Raw genomic sequence first — 24372 nt, 5'->3', positions numbered from 1 at the left:
AGGAACAGTAAAGTTGCACATAAAACAAAAAAATGAACTGAAAGATGCTGATTATGCCTGTGCAACTTTTAAATACATTTCCTCGTATTTGTTGTAAGAATAAACAGAAGAAAAGTCTGCACATTTCAGCTCCCTTTTCAGTGCATTTATTTAGCACATCCAACAAGCTACGTTTCGAGCCACATGCTCTTCTTCAGGCTTAAGACATGCCTATGACAGACACTCTCTTTTTCTATCTGCCCCGAGGGGTCACATGATAGGTCACATAATTGGAGAAAGTTTTCTAATTATAAATATACAAATAACAACAAAATAATTCAGTGAACATCCATATAAAGTACCCATGATAATAATAATAATTTTAAAAAAGCAAATACTAGAACAGAAAAATCTTCTATACTAGACATTTGAAGAACATCAGGTTGTATGGCTGTCATACTTTCAATTAGATAGAGATGCCTCCATGAGGATTTTAGTCAGGTTTAGAAAGAAGACCAAGGTCATAATAGTTTTTGTATTAATTATTCACAGAGTTAAATATAAAGTATTTATTATAGTTAAAATTAAATAAGATTTTTTTTTTTTTTTTTTGCATTTCAACAGCTCATCTTCTCGAACCTCATCCCTAAGATATGTCTTTGAAATATCAAAATAAAAGTCCTCCTCTGTTCAAGTGTGGGATACAGTTATGACATTGTACACAATTGGTCGAGAGATTTGAAGTGTTTTGTGTATGAAATGTCCTCCCAGCTGCGGTCAGTGTCACTGTGTGTGTGCTGCACACAGATGAAAGGACACTGATGACTTTGGTGCCAAAGAGTCTGAGTGGGGTTGTAATGGGGGAGCAGAGGGTCTGAGAGATGATGAGTCCATTTAGACATGGTGCTAGACACACAGCACATGAAAGCAAGACTCTTCAGAGAAAGTCAAAATGGGAATACAAACAACAGCATCACACAGGGAGACCGGGACTAAACCAATATTACATTTGAAGCAGGATTGCACAGGACAGTTCTCAGGTGTCGCTGCTTATGACTTCCTGCAGAGAGAGTATCCTCAGTCCTTCATTCAACCCCAGGAGTAGAACTGGATCTGAGACTGGAGCCAGAGTCTGACACCGTGACTCTCCCACCTGCTGAGACCGACTGGGCTCTGTCTCACATCCAAAATAACTCTGCACCTACAGTTTGGTGTCACAAGCCCATCTGGTCTCATTTTACATTTGTAATAATGGAGTGACAGTGTGGACGTTTTTGCCATAATCAAAATGGATTGCATTCATCCAGCATTGCTCAAAAGTTTTCCAAGAACCACATACCTGATAGACGCAGGCTTTGGAGTTCAAGTTTCAAAGGGGGTCAGATGTGACTTGTAGGTTTTGTTCATGTCCTTGCGTTTTCACATGTGCGCACAGTGCATGATGAAGGTGTGAGAAGCAGAGTGAAGTGAAGGATTGTGGTGCCAAAAGTTGACCTCATGTGGCTTTCCATGCCCTGCTCGTAGAAGGCATTTGAAGTTTGACTCAGGCCTTCAGATCTCACATGTGGCTTATATTTGCACTGAAATACCTCCCAGATCTATTGGCTGCTTTGAAATGGATGTAAACATGAACCTCTTTGCCATTCATCCCAGTCCATTTGGCTGTCTTTATAGTGTCCGTGCTTTACTGGGGCAAAAGAGGGTATTAAAACGGCCCAGAGTGCAGTTATCCAGGGCTGTTTATCCCATCACGGCCTTTGTGTGAAAGTGAGTGAAACACAAAGAGTTGAAGAAAGATTTCACAATACTACTAAATTCGTTGACATTGCCAAATTAAGTGAAATGCCAACTTTGAGCAAGGCTGAGAAACACAGAACAAATGTGGTTAGAAAACGACTTCTTGAGTGTCCTTGTTCGCTCTCATTCATGAACACGGGCGAAATTTTCCCAAACTTTGTGCTTACTTGTCAGTTACACAACACTGTGGTGTGGCATGCTGCCTTGTTATTGTTAACTGGCCCAGTCTCCACTTTAGACCTATGGGGAAAACAGCTCTTTTACTGCACCCGATGATGGACATGTGTTTGATAGTTTCTCAGTCACAATTCTGGGAATCTCCTGAGGTCTGTCAGAGCAAATCAAATCGAGGCCGTATCATTTCAAAAGATCACAATTGAAACAATTCTTTTGTTGCATTAGGTCTCTTTGGTCCATTTTGCGTAATCGGTATTTTAAGTTGATTACATCTGTAAGTGGAAGCCACAGTGTATGTAATTCAATCAGAGTCATCCCCGTGTAACCGATATTTAACCTGGCATTGTATGTGACATATGTTAAGACATCTCTAATGCATTGTCTCAGCCTTCATGTATGTGTGAGTGTGTGCAAGTGTAGTAATGCATGCTGGAAAGGGGCTGAGGTTTGCAAGATCATTTTATATTTGCAGGGGACTCATTGTCTGTGCGAGTCCCCTGCTGTTTGTGGTGTATTGTGGTGTATTTAAACCCTGGGAACCAGCATGTACATTGTGGATAGGAATCAGAAAGACAAGTGGGAATGAAAAGAGAGACATATTCTAAGGAGCAAAGGGAAATGTTTTTTTTTTTTACATTACAGTAATGAGCTGAGAAAATGGCTACTTGATCAGTAAGCACAGTTAAGACAGGGTCAAACATGATTGTATAACATTACTGACAGCAGTCAAGTCAACTTGACTGCTGAGAAACACGACAAAGACTAAACTAATAATAAAACAGACAGTGGCTGGTTGTCTGGGGTTCTCACATCTCCTTTCTCCAGTTAAACCTAAAATAAAACAACAATAAACAAAATGTTTCACATAGATATCATGGACATAACACAGGAAAATAATCCTAATCACTGGACTTAACAGTTTAACAGTTCGTCCCACACTGAGTTGCAAGGTCCCATGTTTTCCTCTTCTTCTGTATTTTTATTTGAAATGTTGATCCATAAGAAGATATATTTGTGGGTTTGAGAACCAAAAACCATCTGTGTTGTTGTATATCTCCCCTTTCAGCTTCTCTCTGGAGCTCTAGTAACAACATGTCGGTGAGCCAATCAGAGAAGAGGAGGCTCTCTTCTGACTGGCCAAATGTTCTCTGAGTGATCCCTTAAAAAAGTGCAGATTTCAGGTAAAACACAAAGAGAAATCAAATCCTGCAAGGTTGGATGGTGGATCCAGGCGGGCGGGGCTTGGTGACTGCTTTGTTGTGACATCACAAAATTGTATACACCCTCATAACTGGTTTAAGGCCAGGTTTTTTTTTTAATACAGGCTGTGTGTATTTCTTTGCTTTTTTGCTTTGAATGTATTAATATAGAACCTAGACCTGGTTTATATAATCAAATTAAACATGTACATCTGTCTTTACAGAGTATGGGACCTTTAAATCTCCACACGGACACACATTTCCTCTTAGCTGAAAATGGAAGAAGAGGATAAATAATATGACGATCATTCTTACCTAATCCCATCTAATTGTAAATACATTAAACCCAACGAGCTACGTCATTTTGATGTATATGTCTTTTGTTTCGCTGCTTCCCTTTCTATATAGGCAACACCTTAGAATAACAGGCCTTTCTTTTAAAAAATATGAATCATTGGTGGTAGGGAGTGGAGAGGCTGTAGAATTGGGATGGCCAGTTTACATGGGTTTTCTTAATTTCTTTGCAGTATCAGTGGTGTTACAATTACAAATCCTGTCTTTACTTTCCATCCCACATTCAGAGCAAAATATAAAAGGTTTCCACAGCTACAGCATGGTCCTCCTGTTTTGTAATACTCCCCAAACTGAAAAATATGAGAACGCTTTACCTATGATTACTATGTTACCTTTTCCTCCATGCTTGACTGCCTCCTGGCACTCAAATTTAGCTTTACAAAAACAACCCAAAATCATTTAATAGGCCTGATTTTAGAGCCTTTGGGAGCGGAATTTATGCCCCAGGGCCCTGGAACAAGGCAGGGAAAGAGAGAGATGGAAGGATCACAGTGCAACAGTAAATAATGTTACAGTATGAATAATGAGCTCCCTCTGTGCCGGGGCCTCAACTGGACTAATGACAGAGACCTGTTTTAGATTAGCTTTTACACAAACACACATACATAGACAAGCGTGCATGTGGTTGAACTAACACAGAGTAACCCATGCACACACACTCAGGAGAGTAGTCCTATCAGTTTAGATAATCTATTGCTGATGGCAAGAAGAGCTCTGGATCAGCCAATATAGAGGAGGAAACAAAAGAGGCAGGGGGCAGCACATACACCACTGGCAATGCATTAACCTTTTGTTTTTAATTGCTATGTGTCTCAGCTTTTTCTCCCTCTTACTTTTTCCTTTCAGAGGGATGAAACAGAAATCTTTCAGTGGGTCAGAGACATACAATATAGACATCATCTTCTCCTTTATGATGGTGCAGGTCTGCCATCTGCTGTCAGTGGTGGGTTCATTTTAAGGAAACAGTCGTACCATGATGTGCAAATCAACATTTATTCTGAACAACCTCAAGTCGTCAGAGTCAATATCTAAAAATACATATCATCATCCATCCATATTTAACATTAATCTTTTAAAATTACAAACATAAAACTCACTATACAAAGCTAGTGTGACTTTGAGATGTGCTATAGCCTTTAACGTAACAAACTCATTAACTTTTAACAGAATGTGCTGCTGTTCACACTGCCCAGGAAAACAAATCTGTAGCAATAAAAAATACAGTTTCCCAAAGTAGATGTCATGCTACTATTATTAACTCAAATTCCAGCTTTCAGGAAGTTGGTTGCCTGTAATGCTCAGTGAGGGCTAGGACAGTAGTACAACAAATCTATGAGCATGCTTCATCATGTATATTATACCTACATAGTACTGGCACACTCTGATTCCACCATTCAGTTGGGATATGCAGGTCATTAGGCAGATTTATTTAATATAAAGTGTATCTGCAAAAGAACATGGATATACACTGCACACTTGGCTGCACGACTGCTGCCAAAAACTGTTAACCGGGGGTAAAACCTAAGCCAAGCACTGCAGTACTAATTCATGTGCCTTCAGCTGCTTCCTCCTTGGTCGATTCTAAGTGTCAATGTGGCTCGGACTGTTTGTTGTTTCAGTCTCAGTTCACATCCTGCCCGCAGCTCCTGGCTCCGCTGGCAAGGAGAGAGTAAGGCAAGGCAGGGTGAAAGAAGGGTAGAAGGCACCGTAACTCTCAGTCTGCCTTTCCATCCATCATCGCTTCTCGAGTTTTTTGAATCTGGCCTCTGTGAAGATGAAGAGAGTAAGGTTCTTAATCACTCTTTAATTGAAGTCCAAATGCAACACAAACAGGTCATGTTTAGCTGCCTTTGTAGCCTGAAATGTAAAGAATTATCTGTTGCACTGCAGCGCCATCTGCTGGCAGACTCTATAATGCTTTGCAATTAGATCTGATAAATGTGGCCGAACCATTATTGGATTGGAGCTCACATTCCAAAATCAATAGCCAGCACACAAATAATGAGACCATGATGTTTCCACTGTCAAGCACAAATTTTCTTCAGTGACAGAGAAACACGAGACGATACAGGAGACATACTGTGGAATTCCAGTTATACTAAAAGTAGATTCATAAGACATTTATTTAAAGGGACAACAAGGAGTTTTGGAAAGCGAAGTGTTCTCATACTACATTTACCATGAGCCTCCACGCGCACGGTGAAATTCTTGGACCGGCGCAAGACGGACATCTTGCCAAGAATGTTTTCATTCATCAACAATGAAAGTCGGAGGTTCGAAGACAATCACATACCGTCGTAGTTCCGACCATAAACGGCGATTCGGCGGCGTTATTCTCATGACCCGCCGGGCAGCGTCCGCGAAACCGAAAGTAAGGAAACACTGGTCGGCACGCCCAGCGTTACCGCCACTAATTAAAATAACAAAATAACGATAGAGACAAAACGATATATTTATCGAAAATGGAGCCATTAACAAGTGTGGGTAGCGTAGATTCATCCACATTAACGTGAGACTTTTTTATAACCAAATAGAAACTCCTCGTTGTCCCTTTAATGTAAATTTAAGCTTACTAATACCAGTGAATGCTGAACTTCAAAAGGGTCAGCCTCAGGAACGGTAGCCTTTGTTAGATCTCGCTCTGCACTTCTGTGTATTACATGTCTTACCCAGCTTCTTGGAGTATCCATCCAGTTTGTAAGCAGCTTGTTCCAGTGCAGACACTTGCTCCTCAATCTGATTTATCTGATCCAGGTAGGGCTGTAGGCTGGCATCTACAGCAACACACAGGAGTCAATGGCACAGTAATAGAAATAATATAGAATTTTTGTACAGACGCAAGATATCCTACTCACACTTGTTGTTGAGGTCCTGCAGGTTACGGCTAATGTTGATGCTGATGTCTTTCATTTCCATGTATTTCAGGCTGGTTAGCTTGTTCATGTTCTCCAACAGACGATAATCCTCGCATGTGGCTGAGATGCAAAGATGAAAAGAAACCAGAAGAAAAGAAAGGAAAAGGATGAGTTAACAAGCATCAGAAATGACTCATCTAGGAGATATTTCTGTGTGAGTGGGGGGGGAAAGAACAATAAAGAACAATAAACAAATGAGGCAAGAGACCTGTGAGTTCTCCTTGCAGGAATATGGCCATTTTTTCAAACATATCAGTGCACAACTCGTTGATGTCAGGCTCTGCAGGCTCCACAGCCTCCTCTGCTGTCTCCACTCCTCCATCACCTGAAGGAGGGTAAATACAACACAGGTCGCTGCTGGTTAACCCAGGTCAACACCTAATGCAACCACAACGCTAAAACCTACAAAGCCAAGTTTAAAAAAATATTTAAGGAAACTGTCGCACAATGTAATCCACGATTTGAGGTGATAATTGACTGGTTGTTGTGTGCTACTAGCATTAGCAGGCTACGGAAGCTGCATGGAAACACATCTCACTGCTGGTGTGGGGCTTCCTGGGGACGGCCGCGGGGCTGTCCGCTGCGTCCTCCGGGCCTTCGGGGAGACCGCTGCAGCTCGGGGCCGGGTTCGAGGCCGCTGCGGCGGTCGGAGGTGCCCTGGAGATGCTGTCCATTGCAGTGGCGTCGTCTCCAGTCGCAGCCATTTTGTTCCTGTTTCGGGTCTCCTCGGTCACATGAGCTGAGTGTTCACGTGACGCTCACCCGCCACCACCACAGACCAGCAGCCCTACTCGCGCGCATTGCCACGCCCTTATGTTGTCTGAGATTGTGGCCGTATAAAAACTTTATTAACAATGCCGGGTAAATTACATTCAATTATGACATTAACCGAGAAAAGTAAGAAAAGGGGGGAAATGGGTTGTAAAAAATAAATAAATAAGCAAAATTAAAACCAAAATCACCTGGAAATAGCCACATCAGCTTCACTGAGGTTACAATAAAAAACAAATCTGACATTTCTTTCTGCAATAGGGGGCACGAGCTTGTTTCAGTAAAATAGTGCAAAAAGTCTATAAAATAAATGTTTATAAACTGTTGTTTATATTTATATTTGTAACACACTGTAATAATTTATTGTATTTTTAACCAGTTATTGCTGAAAATAGAAATATTTAATACAAATGCTACAGGTAAACTGCAAGCTACGACCAGGTAGGAGGGGTGTTGTTAAATCATGGGGGGTGGGGTCCTTATTCCCAATTTTAGCCATAAATGTTGTTGTACCTGAACATCATTTATTTAAAAGGTGATTAATATTAGCTTTAAAAACGCAATTCGCCAAAGTTAGAACGTTACAGAATTTATAATTTACACATTTCACTGCAATACTGGCATTATTATCCTCATTCAACCCACCTCATCTAGTAGAGTTTTAACTCCACAAGTTAAAACTCTACTTTGGTTTGTCAGGTTGAAATGTCACACCTCCTAGCATAGGCTACAGACATCATGACTGCAGTGGTGCATTTTTTTTAACCATTTACAGCGTTTTCCAACAAGGGAAAAAGACTAAGGGATTGGCCATAATACAAATATTAAGATTAATGCTTCGCGGATCAACATTTTGAGATTAGGCTACATAATTTTGATTTAGTGTCTGCATAACTTCTCATTTGTTTTATCTTGTCCTTTGAAAAGAAAAGACCATTTATGCGTTGATATTTAATGATCAAGAAAAACAGGTGACACAGCTGTTAAACAGTGATTAACCTTTGAAATTAAACCACATCTGTAACTTTTCGCTGTGCGCGCTCCCGAAGTGAGCATCTGCTCATGGCAGCACAACTCGCCATAACACCTGTGTCGGCGCTGTGGAGGAGAAGCGGCGGCCAGATCGTGACAGGCTAGCAGCGGAGGACTGTAAACATGGCGGCGTGCACAGCTACAGGGCTGTGCCGAACACCCCGTTACTATTAGTCTGAGAGACGGAGACACCCCGAAAATGGAGACCGAAGAGGAGCAGCACATAACGACGCTCCTCTGCATGGGCTTCCCGGACCCCGACGTGATAAGGAAGGCGCTCCGGCTGGCGAAGAACGACATCAACGAGGCAGTGGCGCTCCTGACCAACGAAAGCCCCGGACTCGGTTATGGATACGAGCCGATGGAGAGCGGGCCTGCGCCCGGCTTGGGCTCCAGCGGAGAGGGGGAAAACAGCGGGCGGACCGGGACTGGGGGGTTTGACCCTCCGCCCGCATACCACGATGTGGTAGATAGCGAGGTAAGAGCCAGCATCGAGCAGGGGAGCGAGGGAGGTGAACAAGGCTGATGGTAACTTAGTGAAAGAGAGTGGGCTCGCCCATTTAACTAGCTTAACTTAGCAGCCTCAGCGCTGCCTGCAGCGAGCACAACGTGAGCTGTCAGAGCAGCCGCAGAAATACCCCCAGTCCCCACGGAACAGGGCATGTCACCGGCTCACGGTGGCTGGAGGACTGTCCGCTAACGTGAGGCTCAGCTGCTCAAATAACGGGGATAGATAAATTGCATTTCTAAACTTAAAGGCTAACCTAGCTAGCTGCTAGCTTGGTTAGCTAGCGTAAGTTGGGAGTTGAACCCGCCAGTGACCGGGGCAGGAGGAGCAGCGCCGGGGCATCACTCTGCAGGCTGCAGTCGCAGGTTTATCTGGGTGAGCTGTGATAGCGGGGAGATCGGTTCGCCTGCAGACAGCCGGCTGGCTCGGTTAGCCCACGTTAGCTGGCAGCATCACCGTGCTCAGAGCCGAGGCTGCAGTCGGCTCGGACCTGACTCAGAGGTGGTTTCGCAATTTCCTCACTGTACCGGGGCACTCTGGTTTTTCTCCTGGCCACAGTCTCTCGGCTGTCTAAAAGTCTCTGTGTCTGACTGATTGTCGGTATTAGGTACCTGTAGGCCAGTCGCCGGTCCCTCGACAGTCATTTGACAGATGTCAGGGTGTGCAGGTCCTATCTCTTCGTCCCTAGTTTACTGTGTTCATGTGTTGTTTTTACACCAAACTCCATGGCCAGTCACAAACACCGCTACAGACAGGACATGGCCGGATTGTTTTGACCGACAGCACTCCAGCAACATGACCTCAAACCTGTTGCTCTCCCACATCCCATGAATCCTGCAGGTGCTATCAACAGTGACTTCCTGGAGAGCCACAAGTCATTTGTGTGACTGCTGATCATAAAATTCAGACTTTTCAGCCACATGCTGCAGCGCTTGTTCAGCTCAGCAGGTTCACACAAACCACCATGGCCTTGATGCCTGTTGGCCACTTCCTTTTAACCCTTTTACCAGCCTGTAATTGTGCATGTAGAGTGACCACCATTGACATTTTCTGTATAAAAACAGAAAATGGCACACACTTGCAGCTTATTACAGCCAATACGCCCATTTTTGATGATATCCTAATAATGGTGTTGTTATAGGCTAATCAAGCTCAAAGCAACTCACTCTCAGTCCATTGAGTGTGGTTAAAATACAATATACCATATTTTCTCCTATATGTTCAAATGCTACAGATGTTTAATTTGAACCTGTTTTTTTTTTATCTAAACCTGCCTGTCAAATGAATAGCAAGTATTTTAGTGTAATGACTTTATCCTCTCATGCATGTTTTTTAAACATTTGCAGAGATCATATTAAAAAGTTTCACTCTCACAAAGCAGTGTAAGTTCTGAAACATACAGTATATGGAATACGTTTGGATGAAAGTGTTTTAATTCCTCCTTTTTCCACCTCTGTCTGTTGTATTTGTCCTTAAGAGGCATGTCACAGGCCTTTGGCCTCATGTTATGCTCCTAAATATAGCGCCAGTAGTCTCTCTGACACACACAAACACATTGCAGTTTTTGCAGGGGGTTCCAGTGGGGTTGCAGGGTGCATGGTAACAGAGTGGCGCTGAGTTACCTCATGGTCCTGCGCAACCACACACGTGCATACTGAGCATTTTTAGACTTATACGTTTCCCCTAAAGGCTTTGGATCTAGAGACACGTAGAGCTTCGCTGCTTATCTGCATGTTTGATGGTGATTTGTGAAATATTCAGTTGGTGCTCAATTAAGAGTGAACTGTCTCAGCAATGTCATGTTTCTTAATCCTTTTTTCCAAGACCTCTGTTAGATCAGATTCTTTCTCTCTCTTGCTCCTTCTCTCTTTCTTCCACTCTCTCTCTCTCTCTCGCTCTCTCTCTCTCTCTCTCTCTCTCTCTCTCTCTCTCCTTCTCTCATCCATCTAGCTGTCATTTCTGATTTTCTTAGAAAGGGAAAGAATGAAATATGATGCTTCTCTGTTGCTTCCTCCCCCTCTTCCTTCCCTCCTGTTCTTAATGTCCAGTCCATCAATTTATATTGTATCAGTATGCGCTGCAGTGAAACATGCACTAAACACACTGACCATTATGTATGCTAATGTGTGTAGATGTATTCAAAATGGTAAGACTTGACCTAACTACACTTTGCTATATTAATATTTATTCTGCATTGTGGCTGCCGGCAAAATGGTCAAATGAATTGTAATAGTTTTGATGATTTATGATCAGCTCTCAGCCATAGTTAAAGATGTTTCTTTATGTAAGACAGCATGTCAGCCCTCCATTGACTATTATGTATAGTATCATAAGTAGCATTATTATGGTACCCTTACAGTCCTCAGTATGTTGCAAGGACATGTTTTTGTGTGCTGAGCCGTTTCACTGGGCAGCGTTATTTCAGAGGGAGGTTCTGTTGTTTGGTCATGAATATTCAGACGACTTCATGAATATGTGCACAACTTTATGATGTAAATAATTCAAAAATCCTTTGTCTGCTGTTGCTCTCACCACACATAGTCACAGACATTAGTGCCACTGGCCATTTTGTTTTCACAGCAGCAGCAGAATGCCAAACCCCAGCGAAGTATGTTGGATCATAAATGTAAAAGATATCAAAGCTCAGACTGAGTTGAATTTTAACCTGTTCACATATAACAGCAGAAAAAAAGTCCTACACCGTCAGTCAGGTCATATAGCTGGGTGTTCGTCACACTTGACTTTGGCTCTTTTGATGCAATCGCACAGTAATGTACTCGAAAAACAAGCACCTGTCTGGATCTGAAAGCTGCTTGAGAGGGGATAGAGAAGGGACGCAGGGATGAAGGGCAGATCGGAGAGGAGAGGGCACAGTTTCCAAATGATGGCTATCACTCCCCTCCCAGAGGGAGGAAACAAATCAAGCATCACCCTGTCTGACTTCATCAACGCCGGAGGCCGTTTTAGATTATCCCAGAATGACAGAGCGGACATTTGCGGTGTCATTGTAAAACAGCGAGACCAGCTGTGCTCAATAAAGTCACTCACTATTTGTAATTTTTGTGTTGCAGAGGAGCAACGACGAGAATGGGAACTGCTCTGGGGGAAGCATGGAGTTTCCCACCACCAACCTGTACGAGCTGGAGAGCCGCGTCTTCACCGATCACTGGTCGATACCCTACAAGAGAGAGGAGTCCCTGGGCAAGTGCCTCATCGCGTCCACCTGCCTAGCCCGGCACGGTAAGTTAAAGTATACTTTATTGTCCCATGAAGGGAAACTCGTCTTGGGCGGCAGGCCACTGCATTGCACATAGGGTTGGAAACTTTCCATGGGAATTAACGGGAATATACTGTATGGGAATAAATCCGAAATTTACAAAATTGAAGGTTGGCCCTGAACAGGGAACTTAAATATAGTTGGGGAAAATATATTGTAGCATAATCTTGGCTAAAACAACCAGATTTAATGCAAGAACACTATACAATATCTATGCTATTCCTCAATCACATGCACACTTGATAAAGTTCTACTCACAAATAAATCTGTTGAAATGTTATGTTTTTTTAATTGTATTGTTTTGCATGGATGTCTGCTTATGACAAAACAAAATATTTACATTTATGTTTGTATGTGATACAGTTTGTTTAAATTACCTCCAATTTCCAGTTTATTCCCATAAATTCCCAAATATTCCCATAATTCCCATGGAAAGTTTCTAAAACTTTACTGGAAGTTTTCCGCCCCTTTGCAACCCTAATTGCACACGTCCATCGCAGTTAGAATACAGTTAAAAACCATCGTAGCGAGTAGGTAGAGAAACTCATGGCGAGGGAATCATAAATTGCTATTGCTTTTGTTTCTGTTCAATAACTTAATGGAGATGGGAATAAATGAGTTTTTGTACTGATTTAATTTGCGTCTAGGTGTTCTGAGCCGTCGGCCTGAGGGCAGGCTCTCAGACTCTGGGGTCAGAATGTGTGTGGGATCATCCAGAATCTTCGGGGCCTCCCTGAGGAAGACGATCTGTGTGTGTGTGTGAGAGAGTGTGTGATTGGTGTCTCAGGTCCGCATTAAGCTAAATGCTCCATCTGTGTTACCGTGTGGGTGGCAGGTTGCAGGTTTTGTTTGGAGCGTTGGGTGTTTTTTTCACATGTTGTTATTTTGAACGCTCGTGTTACTTGGCTCAGTCTGTACCTGCTTTAATCAACGCTACCCCCCCCTTCAAGTTTATGCAAATCTTAACGTCACCAGGCCTCGCCGACGCCGATGAGAACTGCAAGCGCTTCATGGATCGCTGCATGCCGGAGGCCTTTAAGAAGGTGAGCGACAAACAAACGCAGCTCTAAGCGACTGCGTACTAGCACCTGATTAATTGACGTGTGTATTTTCACCGACTCCGTCCCATCTGTTCACCGCCTACAGCTGCTGACGAGCAGCGCCGTGCACAAGTGGGGCACAGAGATCCACGAGGGGATCTACAACATGCTCATGTTGCTGGTGGAGCTGGTTGCAGAGAGGGTGAAGCAAGACCCCGTACCTGTCAACCTGATGGGAGTCCTCACTATGGTGTGTCCTCACTCACTCTGTCTGTTTGTCCTTTTTTAATCCCCTTCCATTTGTCAATATTTTTAACTTCTCATCAAGTTAATTGTCATTGAAAACAATAGAACACTTAGGAAACAAATATCTATCAAACCCTCTAATGATTTAATAAGTTATTTATGGTGGATGATCACAACAAAAAATTAATCTCTTGCCTCTCTGTGCATGAAAATTCATGTCGGTGTGCAAAAGGTTTAAACAAATACTGTTTGTTTTCTCTCACATGGAAATAACATATGTGACATTATGTATAACTGTGTATTTATGCTGTGTGTGTGTCTGTCGTGTCCAGGCCTTCAACCCTGATAACGAGTACCATTTTAAGAATCGGATGAAGGCTTGTCAGAGGAACTGGGCCGAAGTGTTTGGAGAAGAGGCCAACATGTTCGCTGTCTCTCCCAGCAACACCTATCAGAAAGTACGGGACTCTTCTCCTCCTTCTCCTCCTCCTTTTGCTTTATTTCTGTGAAGTGTCTTTGGAGTGTGCGGGCGCCAGTTTATTAAGATACACACTTGGCCATCCTGGTATTTATACACACATTTCCTTATTAGCTTTTGTTTACGGTTCCTAGTCATGTTGGAGGGCCGTTGTGTAACTGAGCCACAGGCGCTCGGCAGAACATGTGTGACTGACACACAACAGCTGTCAAAAAACTTGGTGTGTGTGTGCATGCTTTTGTGTGGCTATGTTTTTTTTGTTTTTTTTATCAATGAGTGTTTCACACAACAATAGTGAAATGTCTGTGAGTAATTTTGCAGTTTAAATACACTGCTGTGTCTAAACCCACTGAAAACATGATTATGTGTTTTTAGGAGCCTCATGGCTGGCTGGTTGATTTGGTGAATCGAGTGAGTAACAAGTTATTATCCACGCATGGTCTCCATATACATATAATCCCAGTTGTTTAAGTTGAATCTAATGTTTCCTTTGCTTATTTTTTAAAGTTTGGAGAGCTGGGAGGATTCACCGCCATCCAGACTAAGCTCAACACCGAGGAAATCGAGATCGCTGTAAGACTAATCTTCCTCACATTTAGCTTTTGGTCCTCTTGACAAATGGCCCAGAGGATCTGAAGAGTGGTGAAATCGTTCCCACCCCGGTGATGCATTGAGAGACAGTCTATACAGGCAAAAGGTCACCATGTTTACCCCCATGGCTCTCAGCTGCAGGGTGCTGAATGCCTCTCCCTCAGTAATACGCACTTACACAGAAACACACTCTCATCCTCCCGCTGTGTGATGCTTGAAATGCTCTGTTGTGTTACGTGTTCTGAGGCATCCTTGTACTGATGCCTCCTTCTGGGAACCTGGCCGGAAACCACGGCAGTACATAGCCATTGATTCAGCATGTGCGCGCACACACACACACATGCCTCCCCTTTAACCATTAGCATATTAATAGGGTGGGGGGGGGCGTTGCTACACTGCTGTTGTGCTCGTCGGTGGCAGGGAGAGCTCGGCGGAGTGTGTAAGATGTCAGATAACCGGCGCACTCCAAGCACAGGAGAGAGGGAATGTGAAAGTGAAAGAACAAAAGATAATGGGAGGAGTGCTTCCCTCCTCTGCTGACTCCCAGGGGCGAGCCGTTCATTAGGCTGCCTGGAGCAGGAAGTGGAGTGCAAAGGGAGGGTTTTCTGAGTTAATAAAGGAGGAAGGTGAAGGAGCTGCTCTCAGAAGCAGAGATGGAAGATAGAAAAAAACACGGCAGGAACATGAGAAGTATTCAACAAGCCGCTGCGGTGCTGCACTGAATGACAAACGACAGCTGGGCGCCGGTGTTGGAAAATTCACCCACACATCTGATTACATGTCCCTATCTTTTGCTCACATGCAGCAGTGAAAACACAGTATCGGTTTAAACACAATTTGTTCCCTGGTGGAAACATTTTCATGTGAGAGCAGTGGTAGTTTGTTGGTTTGTTGTTGTGTATGTTTTCTATAATGAGCCATACAGACTGTGCTACTATAGATCCATATTTATTAGAGTTTAGTTTGTGTCATGTCATCATACCTGAGTTGCTCTGTTTCCCTTCATCTGTCTGCACAGTGTGTATCAGCTCTGGTCCAGCCTCTTGGAGTTTGTGCAGAATACCTAAACTCCAGCCTCGTCCAGGTGAGCTCACACACACACACACACTGAGTGGTACCATCCTGAGCCTCATTTGATTTCATGTCCTTCCTTTGTTCCCCCTGTATTTGTCGGCCTCTCAGTGTGAAGTCCTTCTTCTCTGACCCGCTCCGGTGTTGAAATGATCGGTTCTGTTTGTTTACGCGACCCCTGTGCTCCATTCTTATTTATACTCTATTTTTATTCACCGTATCCTCTTATTGTTTCGCCGCTGCAGTTGCCAACTTTTCCCCCACAGGTCTCAACAAAGTTTCATGTTGTTTTTCTCCTCAGCCCATGCTTGATCCGGTCATCCACAAGATGATCACATATGTGCAGAACCTGGAGGAGAAGGATCTTAAAGACAAGGTAGGTTTTGCACATTAGTTTCCCTGCTGTTAGAGTTTTTTTTTAAAGTCACCTGAGCGACATATTTATGGTTGTGGATTGACAGTCGGTGATGTTTTGTGTCAGAAGCCAGAGAGGGAATTTGTTCACATTGCTGTTTGGTCAGTTTCACTTGAGGTGTGGGATAGAACCAAGCTTTCTTTGAGAAGCGTAACACAGGGGCACAGGTAGTTACAATAGCAGTTTGAATCACGTCCCTTAGATCTGCTTCTGATATCAACAGTATGCACAGTTGGACTGTCAATCCCCCCCCCAAATCAGATTCAATTTCAAATGCTTCTTATGTTAAATATTCAAATTATATTCAAATTTTTAATATGTGTTTTTTTTTAGCTCATTATATGCACCTACCAGCTTATTATTACGTCCCGTGTCCATTAAAGGGCATTCCAACCAAATCTGTTATGTGACACACTTAAGTTTTACTAACTCAATATAAAACTTAAAGAAGGGAAATCATAATATTATAAGTAGTGGTGCAACGGATCAAAGTTGATCTGTGATCGGCACATAAGTGGTCTGCGGATCGATTGATAAAAAGAAAAACACATAGACCACCGCCCCAGCTGAATAAACAGGCAATTAAAAAAAACTCTGCTCGTTAATTTGAAGCTGCAGCTCTACGTTGTGCACAACAACTAAATTGTTTGTTTTATCAACATGTTTACTACCCCGAACATTGCAACGCACTATGTTAATTTGCGTCGTTGTGGAAGGCACATGTTCGAACGTCAGTTTTCACCTTCAAATGTTCTCATTTTGAAAATAGTTCAAACTCTGTTCGAAAAGCGAAGTTTGATCTGACAGCCTTAATGCACAGTAATTCTTCATCTATGAGATAAAGTATGTCATGATGCTATGTAATTTAAACTGAATGTACAGTGTGTTATAGAGCTGTAGGAAGTTATGACACTGTAGAAAACACTGCACCTAACTTACCCACGCAGATAGGTTAGGAAGATGAGGATGCGCTGGGCATATAGGAAGGTATTTAAACACTTAACGCAGGATTAAGAAGAGCTTGTGTTTGTTGACTGCGAAGTTATCGCTTAGTCACTCTTTGTTTGCCTCGTAACCCTAGCGTCTGGTAAGCATCCCGGACCTGCTGTCGGCCATCAAGCTGTTGTGCATGAGGTTCCAGAGGGAGCTGGTTGCCGTGGTGGACGATCTGCGGCTAGACACATTGCTGCGGATGCTCAAGACCCCCCACTTCTCCACCAAGATGAACTCTCTCAAAGAGGTCTGCTTGTCATTGCGTCAGATCACGTTTTTTTCTTTTTTCTTTTCAAATCTTTCCAGTGTTTCAACCTGTGTTTGATCTAATTTCCCACTGTTTTCACATGTATTTCTCTCTCAGGTGACAAAGTTGATAGAAGAGAGCACGGTGTCGAAGACGGTGAAAAACGCCATCGACACAGATAAGCTGCTGGACTGGTTGGTAGAGAATTCAGTCCTATCAATAGCACTGGAGGGTAAGAGAAGACACCGAGTGTTTACAAAGCACCAGGACAAACAATTCACATACTTTGATTGGAATAATAAAATTGCATTAAATGTGTCCCTGCATCAGGAAACATCGATCAAGCTCAGTACTGTGAGAGGATTAAGGGAATCATCGAGCTGCTGGGGAGTAAACTGTCTCTGGACGAGCTCTCTAAGATCTGGAGAATACAGGTCAGCACCAGTGTCTGTTGTGATGCTTCTGTGATATTTATAATTTTCATCGAGCTCATGAAACAGGTTTAATTGTGGTAACTGTTTGATGTGTGGGCATTTCCAGGCGGGACAGTCGTCAACTGTGATAGAAAACATTCACACGATCATCGCCGCTGCTGCTGTGAAGTTCAGCTTTGATCAGCTCACCCACCTCTTCGTGCTCATACAGAAGGTCAGTGCTGCGGAGAATATAGAACAATGACCATTATTGAGCATGTGTTAAAGGGATAGTTCAACATTTTGTCAAATTGGCCCATTGCCATAATCCCTATAGTTTTAGCAGTAGGTTTGTTACCTTTAATTGTCGATGCAAGCTATTTTTAGAACGGCGGAGCAGAGCTGCGAGCTGTGCAGGTCACAACTTGTCCACAAGAGCATTTTGGAGTTGTTGGATTGTGTATTTGATGAGTTTGATGAGGGAAACCAAGAAATCCTGTTACCCTCCCTAGCGTAGCTCTGAGCAGCTCGCGGCTCTGCTCTGCCGTTCTAAAAATAGCTTGCACCGACAATTAAAGGCAACAAACCTACTGCTAAAACTATAAGGATTATGGCAGAGGCCAATTTGCCAAAATGTTGAACTATACCTTTAATGATAATGTGTCTACATGGGATTTAGAGCTGGGAGATCGAGAGCGACCGTGTGAGGCAGAAGCTGCTCAGTCTGATCGGACGCATCGGCAGGGAGGCTCGCTCTGAGACTACAACTGGAAAGGTGCGTTGGTTTATCTCAAAGCAGGAGCGGAGATCTACAGCATCACTCTGCACAGCCTCGAGTCTGTAGCTTCTTTGTGTCTGTTCAGGTGCTGGAGGTGCTGTGGGAGCTGGCTCATCTCCCCACCCTGCCCACCAGTCTAGTTCAGCAGGCGTTGGAGGAGCACCTGGGGATCCTGAGCGATGCCTATGCTGTCAAGGAGACGGTGAAACGCGGTTACATCATTAAATGTATCGAGGACATTAAGAAGGTGAGGCAGACACGCACCAGACACTGGGATGGAATAAATTGTAGTCAGTGCTTCATTGGCCAACAGCTCTGCATATTTATTTTCTGAGAACACAGAAGCGTGGGGACTGTTTTGTGCAGCTCAACAAGTTTAAAGCAGGCACTGCATTAGGCCCCAACATTTTTCTGTGTGCTCTGACAGTTTTGGTCTAAAGTTAGCGTGTCCTTGTCAGTGCTGCATATTAACCTCCAGCTTCAGCTTGTTTACCTCTGTCACCTGACTCCAGCATCCTTAAAGCAGCAGTGGGGTTGTGGGTTCTTGGCTGTCCTCCGGCTCCATTGTCTGTCAGGAGTTAATCGTGTATTGTTTTTATTTTTTTTGAAAGACAAGAAAAAGTCATAATTTCCTCTCCTGGCTCGTTCAGTCCCTCAGGCCAGAGACTTGTTCTCTCTCCTTCTTCCGTCTTCCTGTTCCACAGTTCTGCCTCAGTCGTTACTTGAGTCAGCCAAACTCACTTATCAAGATGTGCTGAAACGTACTTTCCATAATCCCTTCATATTCATATTTGCACAAAGATAGGATGAATCAAATCAGGATGAAATATACCAGAACAAACATATTGATAATGGGGTTTATTTAAGCAATATATCACGACAGGCCGTGGTATATGCTCATTATACCACGGCTAAGGGGCGTTGTTCGGCCCGACGCGAAGCAGAGGGACGACAACCCCGCGGAACTGACGCGGAGTGATAGCTTACGCTGTGATAAGGCTTTAGAATAGTAGCCGTGGTATATGCTCAATATACCACGGTTAACAACCAATCAGATCGCCGGATTTCACCTTTCCGTTTTATAAAACTAATTAGAATATAGTTGTAAGCAGGTTCAGGTGTTAATTAATGTGTTTGTTAACAACTCCATTTCTTCTTTTCAGTATAACATAAGTAACATCATAAATCAGTAGTAGTGATATATAGGATATAAGATATGTCTGTTACAGCTGACAAATATTTAAATGTGCCCTCTTATCTTCTTATATTACATATTAAATATTTAATACACACTATTTATAAATGATAAACAGGCGGACTTGATGTGCTACCACTAATCTTGATTGATTTACGGATACTGAAATTATTAAAAGGTCTATGAAGGATATTAATGTTGAGGTAAAAGTTTGAAATCAATTTATCTCAGGGGCAGCTCTCTGCTGTGACCAACTGGCACAACTAAATACCACAGAGCTGTCAGAAATCTGAACAATCTTATTTGCTGAGTGTTTCCTGCTTCATCCAAATATCCGCCATGAAAACTGCTGTTGTGTTTTTGCCTGTAGCAACACGTGCTGAACTGACTTTCCTTCCCAGCCTCACAGTCTGTCCCACCTCACATAAAACATATGTCTCTAGACTCACGCTCAGGAGGACAGTAAAGGCAGCGACACTCAAAGCTCATTTCTGTCTGGCACTTGGGGCAAGAAGAAAGCTAACTCTATGGTCAAAGTAAGACAAGAAGCTCAGACGATCTGTTTTCTCCACTGACCAACCAATCTGTGTCCAATCTCGCTGCTTCACGCCTGCCAACCAATTGTGGAGGAGGGCTTCGCCCACAAAGGGGGGTGTCATTTGGTCAGAGGTTGATAATCACACTTGATTCTAACACAAGGTAGTTTAACCAGGTGCAAGTTAATCTTCTGCTTTGGCACTGATGGATGATTCACACAGTGGTGTTGATCCTGTCCTGGGTGAGAGCTGGCTGAATTCAACCAGTGATTTTAAGCTGCTGGATGAGGGCTCGGTTCTGGTGGAAGTGCTCGTACGACTACTTAAAGGGATACTTCAACATTTCGGCAAGTTGGCCCATTGCCACAATCCCCATAGTCTTAGGAGTAGGTTTGTTACCTTTAATTGTCGGTGCTCCGTCTCGTAACGTTCCGTTATTATCTCATAGCGTGGTGAATGTGCAGGTCACAACTTGTCCACGAGAGCTTTTTGGAGTTGTTGGATTGTGTATTTGTTGAGTTTGATGAGGGAAACCAAAAAATCCCATTAGCCTAGCGTAGCTCTGAGCAGCTCACAGCTCTGCTCCGCCGTTCTAAAAATAGCTTGCACTGACAATTAAAGGTAACAAACCTACTCCTAAAACTGTAGGGATTATAGCAATGGGCCAATTTGTCAAAATGTTTAACTATCCCTTTAAGCAAAGAGGAATCTAATCAGAGCCAGGGATATCCAGAGCTTTACAGAGGAAGTAGATGTTTGATAGTAGATTCACACAGTTGTGCAAACAGATTAAGTCTAAAGTTAAGCGAACACATCCCTGTCTCTGATTTTATTCTAATATTTTCCTAAAGCTTTTACTACAAAAATGGTGCATCTGTGATGACAAAATATTGACAATGAAATCTGATCAGTAATGACCATCGCAGACCTCTGTTTTTGTAGCATGTACATCTGCGCTGGTTCTGCTTTAATGGATATTGTGTGTGTGTGTCACAACAGGCCTCTCAGCAGAGCAGTCCTCAGGCTGTCTGGGTCGTCCCTGCTCTCCGTCAGCTGCACGAGATCACCCGCTCCTTCATCAAGCAGACGTATCAAAAACAAGACAAGGTAATGCAAACACGCCAGCAGTCGGCAATCTGTTCTCTGATCAGTGGAGTTTTGTTATTGTAACCCCCCCCCCTCCTCCTCTTCCCCTCCCGTGCCCCCTCACAGAGCATCATCCAGGACCTGAAGAAGAACTTTGAGATCGTCAAACTCATCACAGGATCCCTCGTGTGCTGCCACAGACTCGCCATCACTGCCGCCGGAAATAATGGACTCTCAGGCTCGACCATGGTGGACGGACGGTACACCTACCAGGAGGTTTGTTTTTCTTACTTTCATTGATTATCTTTTCTGCTCAGTGGAGCTGCAAGACAGCTCATAGAAATGATTTACAGCACAGGTTAGAATTTAACATCAATATGAGCAATTCTGTCTGAGCTGCACAGATGACGGTGTGTGTTCTCTATTTGTTTAGTATCTGGACAGCCACCTGCGCTTCCTGGCCTTCTTCCTCCAAGAGGCCAGCCTCTACCTGGTCTGGAACCGAGCCAAGGAACTGTGGGAGTGCCTGGTGTCGGGGCCGGACGTCTGTGAACTTGACCGTGAGGTATGGAGACGGTTCTGCAAACACAACCTATGCTCTTGGTCATTTGTTTGTCATTGTGGTTGGCTGTCTCTGGGTGACCGCACTAGAGGAACATAAGCAGAAAGACAGAGGAAACATAAAACACTTGTTTAATTGTCTTCCTCTTTTTAGGAAAAGCAAACAAAACAAAAATATGTGTGATAACATGCCTTCATGTGGTAAGATTATGACGCATTTTAGAGAAGCGTGTACAGGTTTTTAGGTTTGGCTCACTGTTTTGAGAAAAACACACAGATGGTGTGTAATTTTGTGTCACTCTTGATGTGATAATTAGAATTGTTACACTGACTCTGAGCACATCCAAAACTGCTCTTTGTTAACCAAAGGAACATGGACAGACCCCCTAACGCTAACTCAGTTCAAACCATACTGCATCCACATTTACATTCATTGTTGTGTTTCAATGTGCAGATGTGTTTCGAGTGGTTCACCAAAGGACAACATGACCTCGAGAGCGACGTTCAGCAGCAGCTCTTCAAGGAGAAGATTTTAAAACTTGAGCCCTATGAGATCACTATGAATGGTGAGAGTCTTTGCAACACTATTGACCAACAAACACTCTGTTTACAAACAATTATCTGACATTTATGTTTTATGTGTCTTTCAGGTTTTAATCTGTTTAAGACTTTCTTTGAGAATGTTAATCTGTGTGACCATCGACTGAAACGCCAAGGAACTCAGCTGGTCAGTCCTGACTCCTGTTCATCCACATGTCGTTTTTTAACAAAGTTAAAGTTTTGTTCATTAGCAGCTTCGATACTTGGAGTCTTCGTGTAGCGTGAATCATCATATTGTCTGATTTTAGTGTGTGGAGCGCCTCGACCTGGCAGGGATGGATTTTATCTGGCGCATTGCGATGGAAACCCCTGATGAAGAGATAGCCAATGAAGCAATCCAGCTCATTATTACTTACAGCTACACCAACCTCAATCCCAAGATGAAGAAGGTGTGTGTCTATGTGTGTTTGTGTGTATGTGAGCGTGCTTTTGTTTCTCACTGTCTGAGAACAACAGTGTCACTGAAAAAAAACAAAGTTACAGACAGGTTGTTTGATAAAGAGTATATTGTATATTGTGTATATAGTATATTGTGAAGCTTGAAAACAGGAAGTACATACAGTATTATCATATCAGTGAATCAGTCTCTTTTGAAACTTGACATAAACAACATTAACTTACATTAACTCTTGACCCTCTGCAGGATTCTGTGACTTTACACAAGAAGTTCATTGCTGATTGTTACAAGAGACTAGAGGTGAGTTATTGAATCTGTTTCTGTCAAAAGTCATCGTGCTGTTTCATTGCACTCAGTACTTGAGAGCACATCCCCGTTCACTTTCATTTTCAGGCGGCGAGTTCTGCCCTGGGCGGTCCTACTTTGACACATGCCGTTACTAGGGCAACCAAAATGCTGACGGCCACCGCCATGCCGACTGTGGCCACATCTGTACAATCACCATCCAGGTACAGAGGGGGGTTTGGGTAAGAACATGGTTACTAAACCTATTGAACCGTGTGTGTGGAGTCATTTTTTTTACTGTTTTGTGTATGAAACCTTTTTTTTTCTTTTGAGTCTTATTAAATTCCTGTTCGTTTTCTGACCATCTCCAGATCCACTAAGCTTGTAATAATCGAAAGACTGCTGCTACTGGCTGAACGCTACGTGATCACTATAGAGGTAGGATATACTGTATGATCTTAACCCTCTGTGAATATGACATTAGGTTTGTATGGGAAACATTAATTGTCATATAGATTAAATTGTGCAACAAATAATGAGATATTTTCAGCATTAATCTGAGGTTTCACATCATGTAAAACTTAGTATTTACTATAATATTCACATGTTTGTAACATCTAGCTTGAAAGGAAAAGTATGACCTGCACAGTGCTTTTGCTCAGCATCACAGTTTATCAATCATCCTAACATTTCACTCTCTTTAGACCTTTGTCACAAGTATTTTTAACACTTCTTACAGCAATGTTCTTGGATAGACTTAGAGTTACCTTTGTGCAAATGTCTACATTTGAAAAAAAAATGCATGTTTGTTGCTGAATGTTTTGTGTGTTTCTCTGTAGGACATGTACTCAGTTCCTCGCACTATTCTACCTCACGGGGCCTCGTTCAATGGACACCCTGTCACTCTTCATATCACCTACGAGTCAACCAAAGACACTTTCACCTTAGAGGTATTTTAAGACTTCTCTGAGAAATCTTTAGCACATTAACTATGTAGAGATTCTCACTCTGTGTGTGTGTGTGTGTGGCCTGCAGACCCACAGTAATGAAACAGTAGGAAGTATCCGGTGGAAGATATCCGAGCACTTGAGCTGTCCCGTGGACAATGTCCAGATCTTTGCCAACGACAGTGTGGTAAGTGTTTCTGACTCTGTAAGTGACCTGGGCTCAGTTTAACTATTATTTTATAAATTCTACTTAATCTGTCATTCCCTCATCAAAGTATTTTACTCCTCCCCCAATAATGTGTTTCCCCTGAAGCCAGTACACACCACAAATTACAAATCAGTGTGCACTTAATTCTTCTAGGCAGGGTGCCACCTCCTCTCTGTCGGCTGGTGGTTTGGCTCACTGCACTCTATTGTGTGGCAGGGGAAACACAACCTTCAACAACCTTCTTCCCTTTTTTTTTTCCTCTCGCCCCCTCCCTCC

The 24372-nt window shown here is 43.0% G+C and overlaps 2 protein-coding genes across 5 annotated transcripts in view; one reads left to right on the top strand and one right to left on the bottom strand.

Moving 5' to 3' along the window:
• Positions 1-4480: 4480 nt before the first annotated feature.
• Positions 4481-7199, bottom strand: bloc1s2 (biogenesis of lysosomal organelles complex-1, subunit 2). Its single transcript, XM_085773388.1, has 5 exons — positions 6960-7199; positions 6630-6746; positions 6362-6481; positions 6176-6280; positions 4481-5272 (listed from the first exon to the last, which is right to left on the bottom strand). Exons 1-5 carry the CDS (start codon positions 7123-7125, stop codon positions 5241-5243), a joined length of 540 nt encoding a protein of 179 aa, XP_085629514.1. The 5' UTR covers positions 7126-7199; the 3' UTR covers positions 4481-5240.
• Positions 7200-8139: 940 nt separating this feature from the next.
• Positions 8140-24372, top strand: part of usp24 (ubiquitin specific peptidase 24) — a 32904-nt gene continuing 16671 nt past the window's right edge. The window contains exons 1-27 of one of the 4 annotated variants that reach the window (XM_085773390.1): positions 8228-8702; positions 11804-11972; positions 12985-13052; positions 13156-13299; positions 13628-13753; positions 14149-14184; positions 14281-14346; positions 15383-15448; positions 15737-15811; positions 16932-17090; positions 17208-17322; positions 17421-17524; positions 17631-17738; positions 18183-18278; positions 18367-18528; positions 19920-20012; positions 21012-21119; positions 21225-21374; positions 21532-21663; positions 22114-22225; positions 22310-22386; positions 22508-22648; positions 22903-22956; positions 23050-23165; positions 23313-23379; positions 23781-23891; positions 23977-24075. In XM_085773390.1, the coding sequence (XP_085629516.1) occupies positions 8424-8702; positions 11804-11972; positions 12985-13052; positions 13156-13299; positions 13628-13753; positions 14149-14184; positions 14281-14346; positions 15383-15448; positions 15737-15811; positions 16932-17090; positions 17208-17322; positions 17421-17524; positions 17631-17738; positions 18183-18278; positions 18367-18528; positions 19920-20012; positions 21012-21119; positions 21225-21374; positions 21532-21663; positions 22114-22225; positions 22310-22386; positions 22508-22648; positions 22903-22956; positions 23050-23165; positions 23313-23379; positions 23781-23891; positions 23977-24075 (3033 nt within the window). In that variant the 5' untranslated portion in view covers positions 8228-8423. Of the gene's footprint in view, positions 8703-11803; positions 11973-12984; positions 13053-13155; positions 13300-13627; positions 13754-14148; positions 14185-14280; positions 14347-15382; positions 15449-15736; positions 15812-16931; positions 17091-17207; positions 17323-17420; positions 17525-17630; positions 17739-18182; positions 18279-18366; positions 18529-19919; positions 20013-21011; positions 21120-21224; positions 21375-21531; positions 21664-22113; positions 22226-22309; positions 22387-22507; positions 22649-22902; positions 22957-23049; positions 23184-23312; positions 23380-23780; positions 23892-23976; positions 24076-24372 lie in introns of all 4 variants that reach the window. The other 3 variants (XM_085773389.1, XM_085773392.1, XM_085773391.1) reach the window with 3 other exon arrangements.

The sequence above is a fragment of the Trachurus japonicus genome, chromosome 4 (genome assembly GCF_045865225.1).
Source record: "Trachurus japonicus isolate A0001 chromosome 4, Traja_1.0".
Lineage (NCBI taxonomy): Eukaryota > Metazoa > Chordata > Actinopteri > Carangiformes > Carangidae > Trachurus > Trachurus japonicus.
The sequence above is the reverse complement of the archived record's forward strand: the minus strand, read 5'-3'. Positions and strand labels throughout refer to the sequence as shown.

Coding starts and splice junctions, on each gene's coding strand:
- bloc1s2 (XM_085773388.1), bottom strand. CDS start 7,125: ATGGCTGCGACTGGAGACGACGCCACTGCAATGGACAGCATCTCCAGG. Junction 6,747..6,959: donor CAGGAAGCCCCACACCAGCA/GTGAGATGTGTT, acceptor ACCCTCCTTCAG/GTGATGGAGGAGTGGAGACA. Junction 6,281..6,361: donor GCAGGACCTCAACAACAAGT/GTGAGTAGGATA, acceptor GTGTTGCTGTAG/ATGCCAGCCTACAGCCCTAC.